Genomic DNA, 17,394 nt, shown 5'->3' with positions numbered 1-17,394 from the left:
CCAGCTCCCAGGTGAGTTGGTGCCTCAGGGAGGTGACCCAACAGGAAAACCTTCACCTGCTTTGCTTTAGGGGGGGTTGATTTTCATGTTTTCTTTCCCCCTCCTCTGGTATCTTGCCCTGAGCCAGGGTGGGATGACTCCAGGGGTGTGGAGCTGCCCGTTTCAGCAGCACCTCAGCTCCACGGTGAGGCTCCACGCTGACCTACCCTCCACATCTCAGTTGTCTCCAGTTTCTGTGCTTTTATTTTGGGTCCTGTGAGTTAGGTTTACCACTGGCTTGGAAGGAGGTTGGGCAACGAGGGGAGGGGGCTGCTGCTCTCTGCTGTCATCTGAATGAGTTCCCAGCAGGTTCTCAGCCTGTGCCTTCATCTACGAGGAGACATCACAGGGTGGTTGTTATTTTTTCATTAAAATGCTGTCAGTTTTCATTGCCAGTGGCTTCAGGTACCTCACAGGCCAGGAGCTGTTTGTTTTGCAGAACTCTCTGTTCCAACTCCCTACCAACAAAAGATTCATTCCATTGAAGCTCCTCCAGCTGCTGAACGCCCCCCAACCTCAGCGTTGAGTCAAAACCCACCACGATACTCCCAACCCCAACACTGTTGGAGTCTCCTTTCTTTGTTTTCCACCCAGCATCTGAACCCAACCTGAAGCTGAGGTCCAGACTAAAGCAGAAGGTGGCTGAGAGGAGGAGCAGCCCCCTCCTGCGCAGGAAGGACGGGCCCGTGGTCACCGCCCTCAAGAAGCGCCCGCTGGACGTCACAGGTAACCAACCATCCCACCCCTCCCAGCCTCATGGACACCTCCTGCCCCAAAAACCATCCCAGCTGATGGTCCAGACTGGTTCTTCCCTTGGTGAAACCTCCACGAAGCTGGTGGTGGTCACCAGGTGGGCATCGGTAGCGTTGGTCCCTCGGGTGCAGCGCTGCCAAGGCCATGAGGGGGTTTTGTGGGTGAAGGTGGGTGTGGACATCACAGAATCATGGAATCCTTGAATGTCTAGGCTGGAAGGGACCTCCAGAGGTCATCTAGTCCAACCCCCCCACCATCAGCAGGGACATCTCCACCTAGATCAAGCTCCTCAGAGCTTCATCCAACCTGATCTTGAATGTCCACAGGGATGGGGCCTCCACCAGCTGTCTGGGCGACCTATCCCAGGGGTCCATCACCCTCAGACTGTCCCCAGAGTGCTGTGGTGTTCTCCCAACCTTTTGTAGGACCTTCAGCAACAGGTTGTGGAGAAATAAAACTTCTCTGAGCCTGTTGGTCCCCAGGAGGAGGCCGGAGCTCCTGGCCGCCATCCTAAATAACATCCCACCTTACAGCTGCTGTTGGTAAATGCAAGAAAACAGAGGGGAAAAAAAACAACCCCTGTTTGGTTTAGGCTTTGGGCAGAGAGCCATAATTTGTTGTTGAGTAATGACACCCAAGTTTGAAAACACAGGAGGCATTTCTAGATCTCTTCAGATGTTGTTGGTAACGACTCACTCGACAGCTTCTCGTTGAAAAACTCCAATCTTCTTCTGGGAGTCAAGTTCAGAAGGAGGGATCAGAGTGAAGAAGATGCTACAGATGACCACAAAGTTAATGCTTAGCACCATCTAGGGGTTGGAACTGGGGGATCTTTGTGGTCCCTTCCAGCCCTGCTAGATTCTGAGTCTGTTTTAGCAGAGGACTTAGGCTCGGTGGTTGGACTTGATCTTGGAGGTCTCGTCCAACCTAAAGGATTCTATGATTCTAAGTAGCACTGCACAGCAGCTTCTCCCCAATTTCAGCCACACTGTCACCATTCAACCCCTCTGAGAGAGCTGGGTGGTTTGGGGAGACCTTGGAGCAACCCTGCACCTCTCTGTTGGCCAAGGGAATAGAGGATTCCAGCAGCTGAGCAGGATTTATATCAGATCTGAAGAATTCATTGACTTCATTCATATATATGGCTCTATATCACGTAGCTTTGGGGGTAAATCAAACCCTGCTGGGCGACCATTTGGTCCCAGGAACACCTTCAGGAGTGGCTGTGGGAGCTCCTGCTTCTCCCTGAGCTGGTGCAAGAAGCCAGCCTGGAGGAAAAGAACCTGAGTTATTACAGCAAGAGGTGGCTTTGGGATGGAAAATCACCTTCCAAAGAGGACCTGCTTTAGGGGGAATAGGAATTGGGTTTAATCCTTGAAGAATAAATCTTCAAGGAGTCACAGTTTGAACCCACCAGGTCCTTTTCCAACATCTGGGTAGCATGCACAAGGTCTGATGTGTTGCAGTCAATGAGAGGGTCCCAGAGGACCCACAGATTTTTCCATGCCTTCAGAATAAGTTGTTTTGCAAAACTCTGGGAAGCTGCTTTCCATGGAGAGGTTCAACCTGAGGTGCTCAGTTGGGTGGTGAAGAATCAACAAAGAACCAACAAAGCTGCTTTTTTAAAAGGAAAAAAAAAATATTCTCTTTGCTGGAGGTACTTGGAAAGATCAAAACAATCAGTAGAATGGTGTGAAATGAATCATTTTACTTTAAAAATCCCCCAAATGGTAACAATTGGCTTTTATTTCTCCTGGGTGGGGCATCCCAGAGCAATCCTGCAGCCTTGAAGCCCTGCAGCTGCTGGGAGCTTCTTCTGGCCCTGGGCAAACCCTGTGCTGGGGGAGGAGGAGAGGTCAGGGGGAAAAAAAAGAAGTTTTAATGATATTTACCTTCCAAAATAAAAAGGAGAAGCTCTGGAAGCTGTGCCCTGCACCAGGGGAGAGACCTTCTGAGGGAGGTTCTCTGGGTGTTGGGATTTCAGGCCCTGTTGCTGTTTGGTTTTATTTTGGTGTCATTAATGAGGAGCTTTGATTTCAGGCTGGTTCCCTCCATGGGGCTCAGGGGGTTCACAGGGAAAGTGTTGCTAAAACAGAGCTGAGAGGACTTTCTGAGTGTCCAGGTGCTTAAAGGTTTATCTGGGGCTTTTCTCTTGGGGGTATTTAACCAAGGGATTAAATCTTCCCAATGAGAAAAGTGGTTTGCTCCCCAAAAGGAGAAGATTTCACAAACAAAACAAAACCCAAGGCAGTGATTTGAAACAGATTTACTGCAGAGTTTTGCTTGAATTTGGTAAAATGTGCCCAGCCACCTTCGTGGCCCCTTCTCCATCCAAGTCCCACGTCACTCAGGCAGCTTTTAAATCTCTTCAAATGATTTAATTTGCCATCCTGGCCAAAAAAAAAGTCTCATTGAGGAGCGAGAGGGCGTCAGTACAATCAGGGGTTAACAGGGGGGAGGGAGGGAAAAACCTCTGGGAAAAGGAAGCAGGACAATCTTGATGACCCCCAGTGTAGCCTCTTCAAGCCTTCCACGTCTTTTAATTATCCTCTAATTGTCTCAGAAGTTATTAATACCCTCTAAGAGAAACCCCCCTGTGAGGAGAAGACATAAACATGGTGAGCAGATACTTGGACAGAGCATTTGTCAGCATTTTAAGAGCCCTGAGAGGAGGAAGAGGAGGAGGAAGAGGAGGAGGAAGGGTTGCTTTCCTCCCAGACAGAACTAGGGGGGGTTGTTTTCTGCCTGGATCCCCTCGTGCTGGTGGGTTGGAACCCTCAGAGGTGGGTTTGGGGTTTGTTTTTTTTTTTAGACTCTGCCTGCAACAGCGCTCCTGGATCCGGCCCCAGCTCTCCAAACAACAGCTCCAACAACATCAGTGCTGAGAATGGAATCACAGGATCAGTCACAGGCATCCAAGCAGAGGTACAGAGCCACACCCAGGGGTTTAAAGGTTTGGGGTTACTCCTCGGGGTTTTTTTTGGGCAGAGTTTTGAAGGATTTGGAGCACTCGCGAGCTGCTCGTGGTGATTTGGGGGGGGTTGGTTGGGTGGGGAGGGTGAAAATCACTAAGTTTGGGCAAGGTGGAACGTGGTTCCTTGGGCCAGTGCAGGTGGTTTAGAATTTAGGGACTCTCTTCTCAGCTCTGAGGGGAATTTGTTGTGTGTAGAAGGTCAGTTTCAATCCAGCCACACCAGAACTGGATTCTAAAGAACCCATTTAACCTTCTCCTTCCCACTCAGGGCTTTGAAAGCTTGGTGCCTGATGCCACCTTCTCCTGGATAACCCCACAAGCTTTTCACCATCACTTGAGGTGTCTGCCAGCAGTGCTGAGGGCTGGGTGAGCTGGAGTTGAATCCAACACAGCAGCCCCTGGGTTGAGGGTTACTGAAACCCCCTGTTTCTAGGGGCAGAACTCAGTTCTAGGCTCCTAGGTGTAGAAAACCAGTTTGGCTGTGTCCTGTCACTGGTGCATTGCCTTTTCTCCAGCTCCCCAGTGGTTGTTCTCCCCATGAACATCATATCTGACTGGACATCAGGGCTGGAGGAACAGGCTTGGGCTTGTTCTCCCCAAAATTCTCATTTAGAGGTGGAAAGGACTTTTTTCTAGGAGAAATGGGAGCCTTGATTGCTTCCTGGTTTTCATGTAGTGTGACAGTGTTTAATGAAGCCAATAGGCCTTCTACTCCTCCACCACATCACCTCCATCCACTCCACTCTCCTCTCAGCCTCACAAGATTTAGGCAATGACTGTGAAGATGAAGATGGTGTAAGGTGGGATCTTCCCTTGACACCTCGAGCTGAAGCTGCTCTGAGGCTCTGGAGGTGCCTGCTGGGCACGTGGCAGCTGGGAGCAGACCTGGGAGAAGGTGTCTTTCCAGAGAGGGTTGTTTGTTGGGTTGGCAGCACTGAAGACCAGCTGAGCTGGGTTTTGTCAGCCCCAGCACTGGTTTTGCTGATCCAGGAGTCTTGTTGCAAACTGCAGACCCCCAGCTGCTCCTGGTGGAAAAAAAACTAGAGGAGTTGACAATTTTTTGTGATATAAAGAGCAGGCAGCTTCCCACAAGCCTGTCCTGGCTCCTGCAGGTGAACGTGAGGCTGGAATATTCTCCTTCACCATTTTGGTTTACAACTGACTCATTTGAGCTCATCAGCTGTGACCTGGCTGCTAATACCTGATACAATGGACACAGACTGTGAGAAAAACTCTTCATCAGCTGCTCTGGATGCAGCAGTTTGGGGATTTGGGTTGGCAATTTGGGATCAATCTCTGTGCTGCCAGAGCCTTTCCCTGGCAGCTGGGATAGAATCACTCTGGTTGGGAAGGACCTTTAGGATCATCAAGTCCAACCCTCACCCCAACCTCTCCCTAACCCCTAGACCTCATGTCCTACATCTGCTCATTTTTGGAGCCCCTCCAGGGTTGCTGTCCTTGCCTCCATTGCAGCTGTACCACAAATGTGAGGGAAGAAGCAGCTTCCTCTGGGATTTTAAGAAGAGCAGCTTTTGATGCACCATCTCCAAACCAGGCTTGGGCTCTAGACCCTTCCCTGGCCCAGCCCTTGGCCTTGTTGGACCTCCTCCCCTTGCCCTTGGCTCAGCATGTCCAGGTCCCTCTGCAGACCCTCCAGCAGGTCCACACTCCATCCCCACTTGGTGTCACCTGCAAACAGACTGAGGGTGCCCTTGATCCCTTCATCCAAATCATTGATAAAGAGATCAAAGAGAACTGACCCAAATACTGAGCCCTGGGGACACCCCTTGTGACCAGCCCCAAACAGGATTTAACCCCTTTCCCCACCCCTCTGGGCTCAGCCATCCAACCAGTTTTAACGTGGTCCACTTGAGGCATTTTGTGCTTAATTCATGTTTTATTTCAAATATATCTCATTGCTTCTTAGTTTATTCTGTGATTAATTGGCCAGGTCACCTCTTGAGCTGTTTCAGGTCGGTTGGAGGTGGGTGTCCAGGTTCATGGTTGAAGTTTCAATGCTTGCCTTCAACATGGGAAGACCTCAGCTCTCTGTTTACTTTGAAAACAGACAAACAGCTATTTTTAAAGACATTTTTTCCCCCATCTAAAGGTGGCTGCATCCCTGTAAGGCACACGATTGCTACAAGCCTATAAAAAGCACTTGACTCCTAGACAGCAAATTGCACCCAAGAGAAATTGTTCTCTGCTGGGCAGTTCCAAACTGATGGTGGAGAGGAGCCCCTGGCTGGGATCTGTGTGTTTCAAGGGGGGATAATGCTGCTGTGTTTTCCTCTTTGCTGTTTTTATAAAACAAATCCCCAGGAGAGAGGTTGGAGGCGAAGCTAAGGGGGTGTTGATGGCTCAGAGAGAAGAGGGAGGTTGTTTGGTTTCGTTTGTGATCTCAGGAAAATGCTTCATTATTCTGCTGACAGGAACCATCTCCACGTGGCCTGTTAACATTATGGGATTTAAATGAAAGGGAAATTGCCAGAAGTGCTCCAAATTGCTTGGGGGAAAAAGGAGTCTGTGGGTACACACAGTCACACGTCCTCAGCAGGTACCACTCAGCAGCAAAACACTCCCTGAAAATCTCCCTCCTTCAGGGCAGGAGAGTTGTCAGCTGAGATCTTCCAAGCAGATTTGCTCTGTGGACCTGAGAAGTGATGTGGAGTTTTTTTTCAGTAGGCTTGAATGACATCAGTGAAGGCAGAAGGAGGCCAAAAATTCCCTTTGGAGATGAAATTTTGCACAGGGTCCTAGGAAAACGGGGTGACTTTGTTGGACCCTTGGAATTTAGAGATGGTTGGACACAGAGAGAGGGGTTGGCAAGTTAGTGGCATGTCAGAGAGCACGTTTGAGAGGCAGCCCCCTAGGCCAGGAATGGTGACAAAGGCAGTCAGGGGAAGGTTTTGCTTCTCCTGTCCTCCATCCATGGGCAGCACCAAGCTCAGGAGAAGAGGTGGGATGTCCTCATGGAGCTGGCATCTGCTCCACTTAGCCATAAATCAAGGAGGCAGGGTGGCTCTTAGCATTCCCTAGAAATTATTTGGGTTTCAAGCTTAGTTCTTCTGTGCTTAGTATTTTTTTTTTGCCCCTTATTAGGTTCCTGCAGTTTCACTTTTAGAGTCTTTGAGGGAGAAAAAGACATTTTATTATCCAGAGCTGGCCAAGGAAACAACCTGCAAAGCCTCCTTGGCTTCCAGAGCTATGAATTGAAATCTAAAACACATAAAACCCCTCTTCAGATCCCTGTTACATCCATAGGGGGTGTCCCAGAGTATGATATTAAGTTAATCACAATCCCTTTTTCATTCCACAGCAGCACCCGAGTTAAACAGCAGAAATTCTACACAAAGCCTCTTTGAAACCCAAACTCTTTATTTTAATGAAGGTGGCAAATGACTTGCTGAGAATTCAGGGGTGATCAGAACCACTTGTTTCCTAACAGTTTATTGTCATTTTGATAATGGGTTTTCTTAGGCTGTATTTCAAATCAGTCTCCTTGGGAAATTAAAGGTGTTTTTTTTTACTGGAGTGTTCCAGCTTTAAACAGCCCGAAGATAATTCAGTCAATCTTGCATTTCACCCTGAAAATCAGGGAATAAATGCAACATTTAAGGCTTTTTTGGTGAAATTTGGAAGGCTGATTTAAGCTAAAACACAGGAGTAAATAGAATAAATTGTCTGTGATTTGCTAGAGAGAACAACAGCCACTGGATTGGCTTTTTTTAAGCTCATCTGAGCTTGAAGAGGACAAATACTCGAGAGGGAGAAGCTGCAAAATCAGCTTTGGAAAAGCTTTTAGTGGCACAGCTTGGAGAGAGAGAGCAGAGGCAGAGCCCCAGTGGGGGTGTTCAGGGGATCTTCAACCTCCAGGATGAACTGGGGAAGGTCTCAAGGAGGTGGGGGAGCAGCTGCAGAGCGAGGAGGTCACCCCAGTGATGGGCATCGTGGTCCCATCAGCAGCATCCAGGGCGTGCTCCTGGTCTGGGGTGGTTTAGGCTGGAGCTGAAGCCCAGCTCAGCTCGTCCCTTCAGTGTTTCCAGTGAGGTCCCACCCTCTGTATGTTTCTGAGATGTTGTGTCCTCTTGTCCTTGGCCCCAATCAGTGGCTGCCCTCTCACCAGGCCAATGTTCTCCCTGTTGTTTCCAGACCAACCTGGCCCACAGACTGGTGACTCGGGAAGGTTCAGTGACACAGCTCCCACTCTACACATCTCCTTCCTTGCCCAACATCACCCTAGGACTGCCTGCCACGGGCCCTTCCAGTGTAAGTGGCCGGGTGGGGTGGGGTGGATTGGGATGGGAGGTACAACCTCGGGGCCATCACTTGTTGGCCTTCATCCCATGACCCCCGTGGCCCTGCAGGGAGGATCAGCACAGCAGGAGGCAGAGAGGCTGACCATCCCAACCCTCCAGCAGAGGATCTCTTTGTTCCCTGGCACTCACCTCACTCCCTACTTGAGCACTACGACGTTGGAAAGAGACGGGGGGACGGCCCACAACCCTCTCCTGCAGCACATGGTCCTCCTGGAGCAGCCACCCTCACAGACACCCCTGGTCACAGGTGAGGAGCTGGGGCTGGCTGGGGAAGGAGGGCGAGGCCCAACTGGGTGGTGTTGGGAAGTCTCTTGGGCAAAAGAGACCTTGCATCACCTACGGGTTCCAGAGGTACGATGGAGGACCTTGAGGGTGCCTCGGGTGGTGAGTTGGGTGGTGAGAGGTTGCCCACCTCCTCCTGAGGTTGGGGGAACCTGCCTCCTTGTTTTGGGGGAGTGGAAACACCTAGTGTTGGCTTAGCAGCATTCCTAGGGCACAGCTTCAATGAAATGAAAGGAGGATGTGAGTATCTCCACAGATAAAAGTGGAGACAAAACCATGGTGTCTTCTGATTGCCCTCCCTGTTCACCACGGGTGGGTCTGCTCCATGAGGACAGGGAAGCCCTCCCAAAATCCCAGATGAAAACACTTGCTTTTCAGCATTGCTCTAAGCAGCAGGAAGGTGGCAGGATCAGCCACGTTCAGGCAGCCTGTGTGTGGTGGTGTCCCTGAGGTCTGCAGCGTGGTGACTGCTTCACATCCCTCCTGGGGCAGGTTTCCAGAGCTGAGTACCTTTGAGGAGGCACCTTGTCATAACCAGGCTTGAGTCAAAGCTCTCATCCCCAGCAGGACCCATCCCACGAGGTTCTCTGGACCTCCACATCACTTTCTGTTGCCTCCTCCTGCCGTGGCATAAGGCTGAGGGTACCCAGGGTCATGGGACAACTCTTCACCACTTGCCCACTGCTCAATGCCTGTTGATGAAGAGCCCTTGGAGAAGACCTCCCTTCTTATCTTGCCACTTCTTTGGCCGTGCTGGTGTTTGCTGTGAAGCACACAGATGAAGAAATGTTGTTGTGTTTCCTCCTCAAGCTCTCTCAAAGCTTCCCTCAGATGTTTTCCAGCCTGCTGTGTTTGCTTCCAGGAGCATTCCTCCTGGTCCACCTGCCACGTGGGGCCTTTGCAGAGCCAGCACAACGTGTTACAAACCCCCATGTTGGAGAAATATCCACAACACCACAGAGCAACAAGCAGAAACACAAGATTCCAGGTGCAGCAAGTGAAGGAGAGCAACCTAACACAGGGTCTCCAAAGCCCTGAGTGGTGGACTGGCTGCCAGGCTGCAGTCAGGGCTTGGAAATTCCTTGGGAGCAACGTGGAGGTGATGAGCATGGTGCTGATGGACTGCAGCTCTGGAGAGGGTCTCCTGGGGGCTGCAGAAATGATCCAGCACGATGGCATGTGCTGGAAGGTGGATTTGGGGACCTGGGGAAGGTGCAGCAGGATACCTTAGATCTGCTGTTCCTCTTGGGACAGGTTATTCTGGGGAATATTCTTCATGTTGATGTCTGTGTTGTGAGTGAGAAGATGATGTCTCCTTGGAGAGCCTTCCCAGGGACCTCCCTTGGAGAGGGAGGTGGTCTTCCAAGGTGTCCTTTGGAAGCTTGATAGGATCCCTTCCTCTGCTGGCTCATTTGAGCTGGGCTGGAGGGAAGCTGAGCCACATCTTTCCAAGTTATTCACCTCTTCATATGCACACAGACACATGGATTGTTATTTATAAAATAAGATGCCCTTTCACATGGTTCTTTCCAGAAAAGCAAACTCAGAAAATCTTTCCCCCAAGAGGAGAAGCTTTTGAGTGAGCTGGATTCTTCCACCTAGGGCAGTTGTGTGAATCAGTGGGAGAAAGAGGTCTTGCCTTGGGACAGAAGCATCAAGGTGTTTCCAAACCAAACAGTTGAGCTGGCTGCAGACTTCTGGGCAGCTTCTCTCTCTTTTCAACCCAAGAAAGAAGAAAGAGAAGAGACAACTTCTCACCCTGGAGCTGGGCAGGATTTCTGAACGTTGCCAACCACTTGCACACTCTTTAGTTTGTTTTATACAATGAGGTAACTCAAAAAAGGACGTTTTTCCTCCAAGTGCCTGCAGCCTTGTCCTCTTTAGGGAGACAGCAACGATGCCTTTCTGTCTCAAGGTGTAAAGAGCAGAAGTCAAGGCTTGTCCTCAGCTCCTCCACTCGTGGGCTGGGCTTTGTCTTGGGCCTGGCTCAGCTTTCGAAGAAGCAATGTGAAGGAATGTTTTTGGAGAGCAGAGCAAGAGCTGGCTTAGACCAAGAGGAGACTTCCTAAAGACATGCCCATACTCATGCTCAGATAGGTGTTGCACGTGGTAGTCATCAGAGACACCCAGATTGCCCAGGGCATGTGAGTAACACGAGTTATCCTGAGGTAACCTGGAGTTTTACTGCCACGTGTAGGCAGGAGAGCGATGGAAACAGTTCTGGCTGTTTGTCATCTTGGCCTCTACTTGACCTTCTTTCTATAGAAAGATTGAAGCCTGATGGCTCCCATGTTCCTGAAACTCTCCAAGGGAGTGCCTTGTATCCAACACAGACCTGGCCAGGGCTTTGTCACCTGGGAATGGTCACCCCTGGTCACGTCTGCAGGGTGAGGTGTGGCACGGCCAAGGGCAGACACCCTTCCCTACGTGGTGTAGAGTGGGAAGCAGCTTCATCAGCACCCACCATCCTTCAGCACATCCCTCTAAGGTATAATTGGGGTGGGGCTCTCCTGGAAATGAACCCAGGAGTGTTGCCTACACCAAGGCAACTTCTCCAAAGCACCACTGTGTCTTAATTCTCATCACCGACCAGGCGATGGGAGGGTGGTGATGCTTTCAAGGAACAGAACGTGTCCCTGGGGTCTCCGAGTAAGCAAGCCAGCAAAGAATTGAGCAGAAAGCCAAACGTGGCTCCATCCAGTGGTGATTCATGGTGACCTGTTCTCTTTTAAGGATGCTTCAGCTCTCAGAGGTGGCTGCTTTTGACATTTACCATTCTCACCATCAGCGTTACTCAACGGCCGTTTTCTCCCTTCCTTCTTTCTTCTTCCTTTGTTTTTTTTTTTCCCTTTTTTTTTCCTCCTCTGCTGTTTTTTCCTCCATATTATCTTCAGACTGGTATCTTTCAGGACTGCCCCTCCACGCACAGCCCCTGGTTGGTGGAGAACGGGTCTCCCCTTCAATCCACAAACTGCGGCAGCACCGCCCGCTGGGGCGCACCCAGTCTGCTCCCCTGCCCCAGAACGCCCAGGCCCTCCAGCAGTTGGTCATCCAGCAGCAGCACCAGCAGTTCTTGGAGAAACACAAACAGCAGTTCCAGCAACAGCAGCTCCACATCAACAAGGTGGGCGTCAGCCTCGGAAAGGTTTTTGTCTCCTCGGGTGACTGGAGTTTCTGGTGGGGTGATGGGTGTTGATCTCCATGATCTCCTGGCTCTCAGCCTGGAAGGTCTTTTGGATGGTTTGGGGGAATGCTTCAGCAGGGCTGTGGGCATCTATGGCCAAGGGGAGGGTCAGGGTGTGAGCTGCAGGCAGGCAGCACAGTTCATGTCTTGCCAATGATCCTTTTTAAAGCCGTCGTTGGTCCACGTCGAGATCTTCTGCTCAGTTTTGTAGCAGAAAACACCAAATGCTCTCAAGGGATGCAGGGAAAACCTTCTGTGAGTGCTTTCAGTTTGAGAGGGAGCAGGAGGGGTAATAGGGGTTGAGAGAAAAATATAAAGTGAGGGATTTCAGGCATGACAACACCAGAAAATAGTTGGAAGTGAAGGTCTCCAGGTCTAGTGAAGCACTTTTCACTGGAGTTACCTGTGGAAAGAGAAAAGCTGTTGCCATCTCCAGTCTGGATGCTCCAGACTGTGGTGCTGTGTAAATCATTGCTGTGTCCTCCCCCTCTCTTCTCCTAAAAACGGGGGCAGGTCTGTGCCTCCTGCAGAGGTTGTCCTGAAGGTGAGTTAGAAGAGGTCTCAAAATCAGTCTGAGAAAAGCAGGCACTGTGTGATGTCTCTCTCTGCACATCACTTGGAGGATCTCAGGTGAGCTTTGAGCCCCACTCATCAGTGCTCAGAGTTTTGCAATCACTGTGTAGCCAAAAATCATCTCTCTGGGTTCAGATGATCATCAAAAGTCACCATCAAAAATCATCCACCTGCCAGCACGAGGGAGGTGGAACCAAACTGCTTGGAGGTGATTGCATTGAACGTGGGCTAAAAAAGGACAAAATCCCTCCTGGTGTCTCAGCCCAGGGCAGGGGGAACCACAGGTCTGAGGAGAAGTGCTGTGGATGGAGCTGGGATGAGGTTTGAGGAGACCCCAGGTGAGGTTTTCTCCCAGGGTTTCGGAGGGTTGCTGGACCTGCAGCACGAAAAGGCTGGTGGGGAAGGGGGTTATTGGTGTGATGTCCTTCTGCTTCTGACCTGCACTGATGAAAACAGAAGGAGAAGAATGAAGGGGTTTAGGGTGAGTGTTTTGGTGTTGGTCCCCTGGGTGTAGGACTCAGAAGCTGTCCTAGAAGAGATCTTCTCCCTCCTAGCCCTCAGTTGTGCTCTTCAAACAGGTCAGCACAGAGCTTCTGTGGGCCAGTGATGGTTCTTCTGAGGAAACCCCATTTTTAGCACTCGGGAAAGCCGGGTCTGGGCCATCTAGGTGGCCTTGTAGACTCTCCTGAAGCAATTCCAGCCGTGGTTTTCTTTGGAAACAAGCAAATCCAGTAGCTGGTTTCAGGCTTGGGAGGCCAAGTTCAGTGGCAGGGGGGGGACCTTTCAGATGGCTGCACTTCAGCTTCTGGTGGAGCTATCTCCAAATATCTTCCCCCTGTTCCAATCCTGTGTGAAAACACAACCACCAAGAGTTGGATTTGAAAAATAAAATGAAAGAAAAAGCCCAAATCCACCATCCCCCCCCCAAAAAAAACCCCTTTGTTTATAGACTGGAGCTGAGGCAGGATGATTACACAAGTCACTGACGTCAATCATGTTCTTCTGGAGAGCTGCCACCGTGCAGTGCCACTGCCAGCCCCAGAGCTCCTTCAGGAGGGGGGGTGGGAGCTGCTGCTGCCCCACAGATTGTCCCCTTGCCCCCCCTCCACCAGGCTTGGGGACCAGGAGTGTTGGACCAAGGGGGCTCTAGGTGGAGATTCTTGGGTGGGAAGCAAACGGCGGCGGGTGGCTCGGAGGGTTTAGGAGTTTTCTTTTCAGGCTTTTCCACTAGGCAAGGTTGGTTGTTTTTTTTTTAAGAGGTCAAAGAACTTCACTGTGACGTCCCCACTGAACTCATTCAGCTTTTCTTGGACCTCCCAAGAGCTGGAGAACGTGTGGGTCCTGCAGGGCTCCCCCACTTCCAGCTTCGTTCCAGCCGGGATCCGTCGCCTCCGTAGCTCTGTGTGTGTGTGTGTGTAATTAAACTGATTGCACTGATTTAAAGTGATTTATGGAAGCTCTGAGTTGAAATGATTTCAGTCCTAGGGCCGTGTGCCTGTGGCAGATTTCTCCCATGGGATGGGATCCAAGTGCTGACACAGGAAAAGGCTTTTCCCAGATGCTTGGATATTTTCAGCCCCTCGTGTGCAGGGGGAGGGGGGGGAGTAAGGGCACCACTAAAAATAATGCCAGAAATTACTGCTGCTTAATTATTAGCAGGACTGACAGCACCCTCTCATGAAGAGTTTGTTGGATTTCCTCTCAATAACACAAGGCTGTTTTCAGTTGCTCCTGAGTTTTTCCCCATTTCCAGCTATTGGCCTTAAACTTTCCCTGGTAGACGTCTCCATGAGATGAGATGGGTGAGGAGGTGGCAGCCAAAAATGAGTCTGGCTGTTGCCAAGAAGGTGGCTCAGGAAGAATAAGTTGGTTTTGCTCCTGAGGAAAACAGAAGGAGAATAATGAAGGGGTTTAGGGTGAGCGTTTTGGTGTTGGTCCCCTGGGTGTAGGACTCAGAAGCTGTCCTAGATGAGATCTTCTCCCTCCTAGCCCTCGGTTGTGCTCTTCAAACAGGTCAGCACAGAGCTTCTGTGGGCCAAGGATGGTTCTTCTGTGGGCCAGTGATGGTTTTTCTGAGGAAACTCCATTTTTGGCACTCTGGAAAGCCAGGTCTGGGCCATCTAGGTGGCCATGTAGAAGCCCCAGGCCGTGGTGCCTCAGCTTGGTTGGTGCAGCAGCGTTGGGTGGAGGTGTTTTTGTGAACACCTGGAATTTAACTTTGCTGTTTCCTGGGTTGGGTTGGGGTTTTTTTTTTTTCCTTTTTTTTGGAATGGGTGGAACTCTTTAGCCTGAAGTGACTCCTGGAGCAGCTTTTCATCTGAAACGTTTCATTTGTAATGGTAGAAAAGGCCAGGCTTGAACATTTCCAAGGATGGAGAGACCTGGGCCAGGGTCTCACCACCCTCTGAGTGAAGAACTTCTGGATTCCTAGCTCTCTTCCAGTTAGAAGCTATCACCCCTCATCCTATCACTTGCAAAAGGTGCCTCCCCAACTTTCTTCTTAATGCTCATCAGATACTGGAGGGCCTCAATGAAGTCCCCCTGGAGACTTCTCATCTCCAGGGTGAAGAACCCCAACTCTCTCAGCCTGGCCTCACAGCACAGCTGCTCCAGCCCTTGGAGCATCTTCATGGCTCTCCTCTGGACCTGCTCCAACAGCTCCACATCATTTTTGTGGTGGGGCCTCCAGGGCTGGATGCAGCACTCCAGGTGGGGTCCCAGGAGAGTAGAGCAGCTGACAGGTCCCCATTAAACCATGTCCCTCACCCCACATCTTCACAGCTTGGGAACCCCTCCAGGGGTGGGGACTCCACCACTGCCCTGGGCAGCCTGGCACAGCCCTGGGCAACCCTCCAGGGCAAGAAATTGTTCCTCAGCTCCAACCTCAACCTCCCCTGGGGCAACTTGGGGCTGTTTTCTCTTTTCCCATCCCTTGTTTCTTGGGAGAAGAGCCCAAACCCCACCTGGCTTCAACCTTTCAGGGAGCTGTGCAGAGCCAGAAGGTCTCCCCTGAGCCTCCTTTGCTCCAGGCTCAGCACCCCCAGCTCCCTCAGCTGCTCCTCCCCACACTTGGGCTCTAGACCCTTCCCCAGCAGCTTCGTTGCCCTTCTCTGGAAAACTTCCAGCCCCTCAAGGTCCTTCTGGGAGTGAGGAGCCCAAAACTGACCCCAGGATTTGAGTTGTGCTGAGTCCAGGGGGACAATCCCTGCCCTGCTCCTGCTGGCCACACCAAGGCAGGATACCTGAAAACGTGTTCCTCAAATTGCAAAGGTGGAAGGTTTTTAGGGAGTTTTAAGCAGCTTGGGATGAAGTTTTGTGGAGTTGGCATAATTTAAAACTTCCAGGGGGTTGCTCATTTCCATGAGATTGGACAGAGACATTCACTGGAAGTTCTTTACCCAGCCATTACCTTGTGTAGTTCACAAGTTCCAGAGGTTTTAAGTTCAGAGCTTTGAGACCTTCATTCCAAGCAGAGGAAGGGTGGGAAATGCAGCAGAAGATGGTTTATGATGATTGAGTTATCCTCCAAACAGATTAGATGCATCCAGCCTAGGAGAGCTTCAAGGAGTCTAATGGAAGAGCTGCTTGAGCTGAATGCAGTTCAGTCATCTCCAGGGACTCCTCCAAGCCATGAGACTGGAGAGGTGGGAAGGTGTGGGGGGTACCTCTAGAAAAATCCTTGAGAAGTTTTGATCATTAAATCTTCCTCAACCTGGTGGTCCTCCACCAGGACCTCCTGGGATTCCTGAATCCCTCCATCACAGCACTCCAGTCTTCTGAGCTGCCCCACCACGTCTCCAGGATGCCTAGAAGGTCGTAGCCCCATCCCTGCCACCATTCCAGGTGAGGTTGGATGGACCTCTGAGCAACCTGTTGACTCTTTTTTTGTTGATTGCTCTGTCCTTCACATCCCCCCAGGCCCTTGGCCTGCCTGCCCTGTCCCAAACTTCCTTTAGCTGCTTGTTGAGGAGCTGCTTGGTTCTGGTTCAAAGCTCTGGCTACCAGCTTGGCCAGCCTGTTGGCCAAGGTGCTTTCTCCCCCGTTGAGTCAGATGGATCCCATCTCTTCCAAGAAACTCTTGACTCTCAGAGGTGGTTCCATGGTTGTAGAAAACCCAAACCCTCTTGCCAACAGCAGCCAGTTGTTGATCAGCACATAAACGTTGGCTTTAGTCATGAAGAGGGGTGAGCTGCACCCCTCATCTCTACTGGGAGGACCTCATGAACCCCAGAGGGTCTTGCCCTAAGCTTTGAGGGAAGATGAGGCCCTTCTGCAGGTCCTGCTCCTCTCAGGAGTGAGGACACCTGAAGCACAGTGCTGGGAAGCCAGGACCCTGTGTGCTGGTCCATTTGGAAACTCTTGGAGCCCAAATTCTTGGAGACCCTCAGGTTTGACCCTCTGTTCTTCCAAGAGCCCAGTTACCTCCCTGCAGCTCCTCCTGCAAAATTAAATTGTTCCTTTTTTTCCCCTTTTTATTTCCACAGCCACTTTCAGAGTTGAGTTCCTCTAGTCAGGAAGCTTGCTGGGAATGATGCTGCTCTTGCAGCTTGCTGAGTGTCCTCAGCCTCCTCCTCAATCACTTCACCAGGGTGCAGAGGAGACTTTCCAAGGTGGCCTCTTGCTTCACAGACAAAATTCAGGGTGAGGGATTCAAGAAGCAGCCGGGGAAACGAGGCAGCAGAAGCTCTCCTGGAGGTTTTGTGTCCTAGAGTTTAATTCCCAGACTTTTGGGTGGTTGTTCTGCTTCTGTTGGTGGCTGGAGCAGCATCCAGAGGGTGTTGCAGGCACAAGAGGCTCTTCTCTCCTCAGAGGGAGAGTCAAATGCAGGATGAAGGGGCTGTCATCACTGCAGACCCCACATTTCGTGGTGCTTAATGCCAAGGTCGCCCTGACCTCCCCCTGGAGTGGTTGTTTTGGACCTGGTTTAGAAGCTGAAAGCTGCGACTCAGGAAGCTGGTTCTTCTAGGAGAGAACAGAGTGAACTTGACCTCTGAGGAACCCCCAGGGTATCCCTCAGCTGACCTCTGGCTTGCTTTCAGATCATCTCCAAACCCAACGAGCCAGCTCGCCAGCACGAGAGCCACCCCGAGGAGACCGAGGAGGAGCTCCGGGAGCACCAAGCCCTGCTGGAGGAGCCCTACAGCGAGAGGCTCCCCGGCCAGAAGGACACCCCAGGGCTCCCCAACGTGGTGCAAGTGAAGCAGGAACCCATCGAGAGCGACGAGGAGGAGGCAGAGCCCCAGCAGGAGCTGGAGGCTGGGCAGAGACAG

The 17,394-nt window shown here is 51.1% G+C and overlaps 1 protein-coding gene across 1 annotated transcript in view; it reads left to right on the top strand.

Moving 5' to 3' along the window:
• Positions 1-633: 633 nt before the first annotated feature.
• LOC103781026 (histone deacetylase 4) overlaps positions 634-17,394 on the top strand; it is a gene marked incomplete at both ends in the record, with an annotated part of 33,258 nt that continues 16,497 nt past the window's right edge. Inside the window, 6 exons of the mRNA XM_008948732.1 lie at positions 634-765; positions 3,605-3,717; positions 7,919-8,035; positions 8,134-8,332; positions 11,277-11,491; positions 17,164-17,394. The exon at positions 17,164-17,394 is cut by the window's right edge and continues 36 nt beyond it. Of these exons, the coding sequence (XP_008946980.1) occupies positions 634-765; positions 3,605-3,717; positions 7,919-8,035; positions 8,134-8,332; positions 11,277-11,491; positions 17,164-17,394 (1,007 nt within the window). The remainder of the gene's footprint in view (positions 766-3,604; positions 3,718-7,918; positions 8,036-8,133; positions 8,333-11,276; positions 11,492-17,163) is intronic.

This window comes from Merops nubicus, unplaced genomic scaffold (genome assembly GCF_000691845.1).
Source record: "Merops nubicus isolate BGI_N331 unplaced genomic scaffold, ASM69184v1 scaffold21451, whole genome shotgun sequence".
Lineage (NCBI taxonomy): Eukaryota > Metazoa > Chordata > Aves > Coraciiformes > Meropidae > Merops > Merops nubicus.
This window is presented reverse-complemented; position numbering and strand designations above follow the sequence as displayed.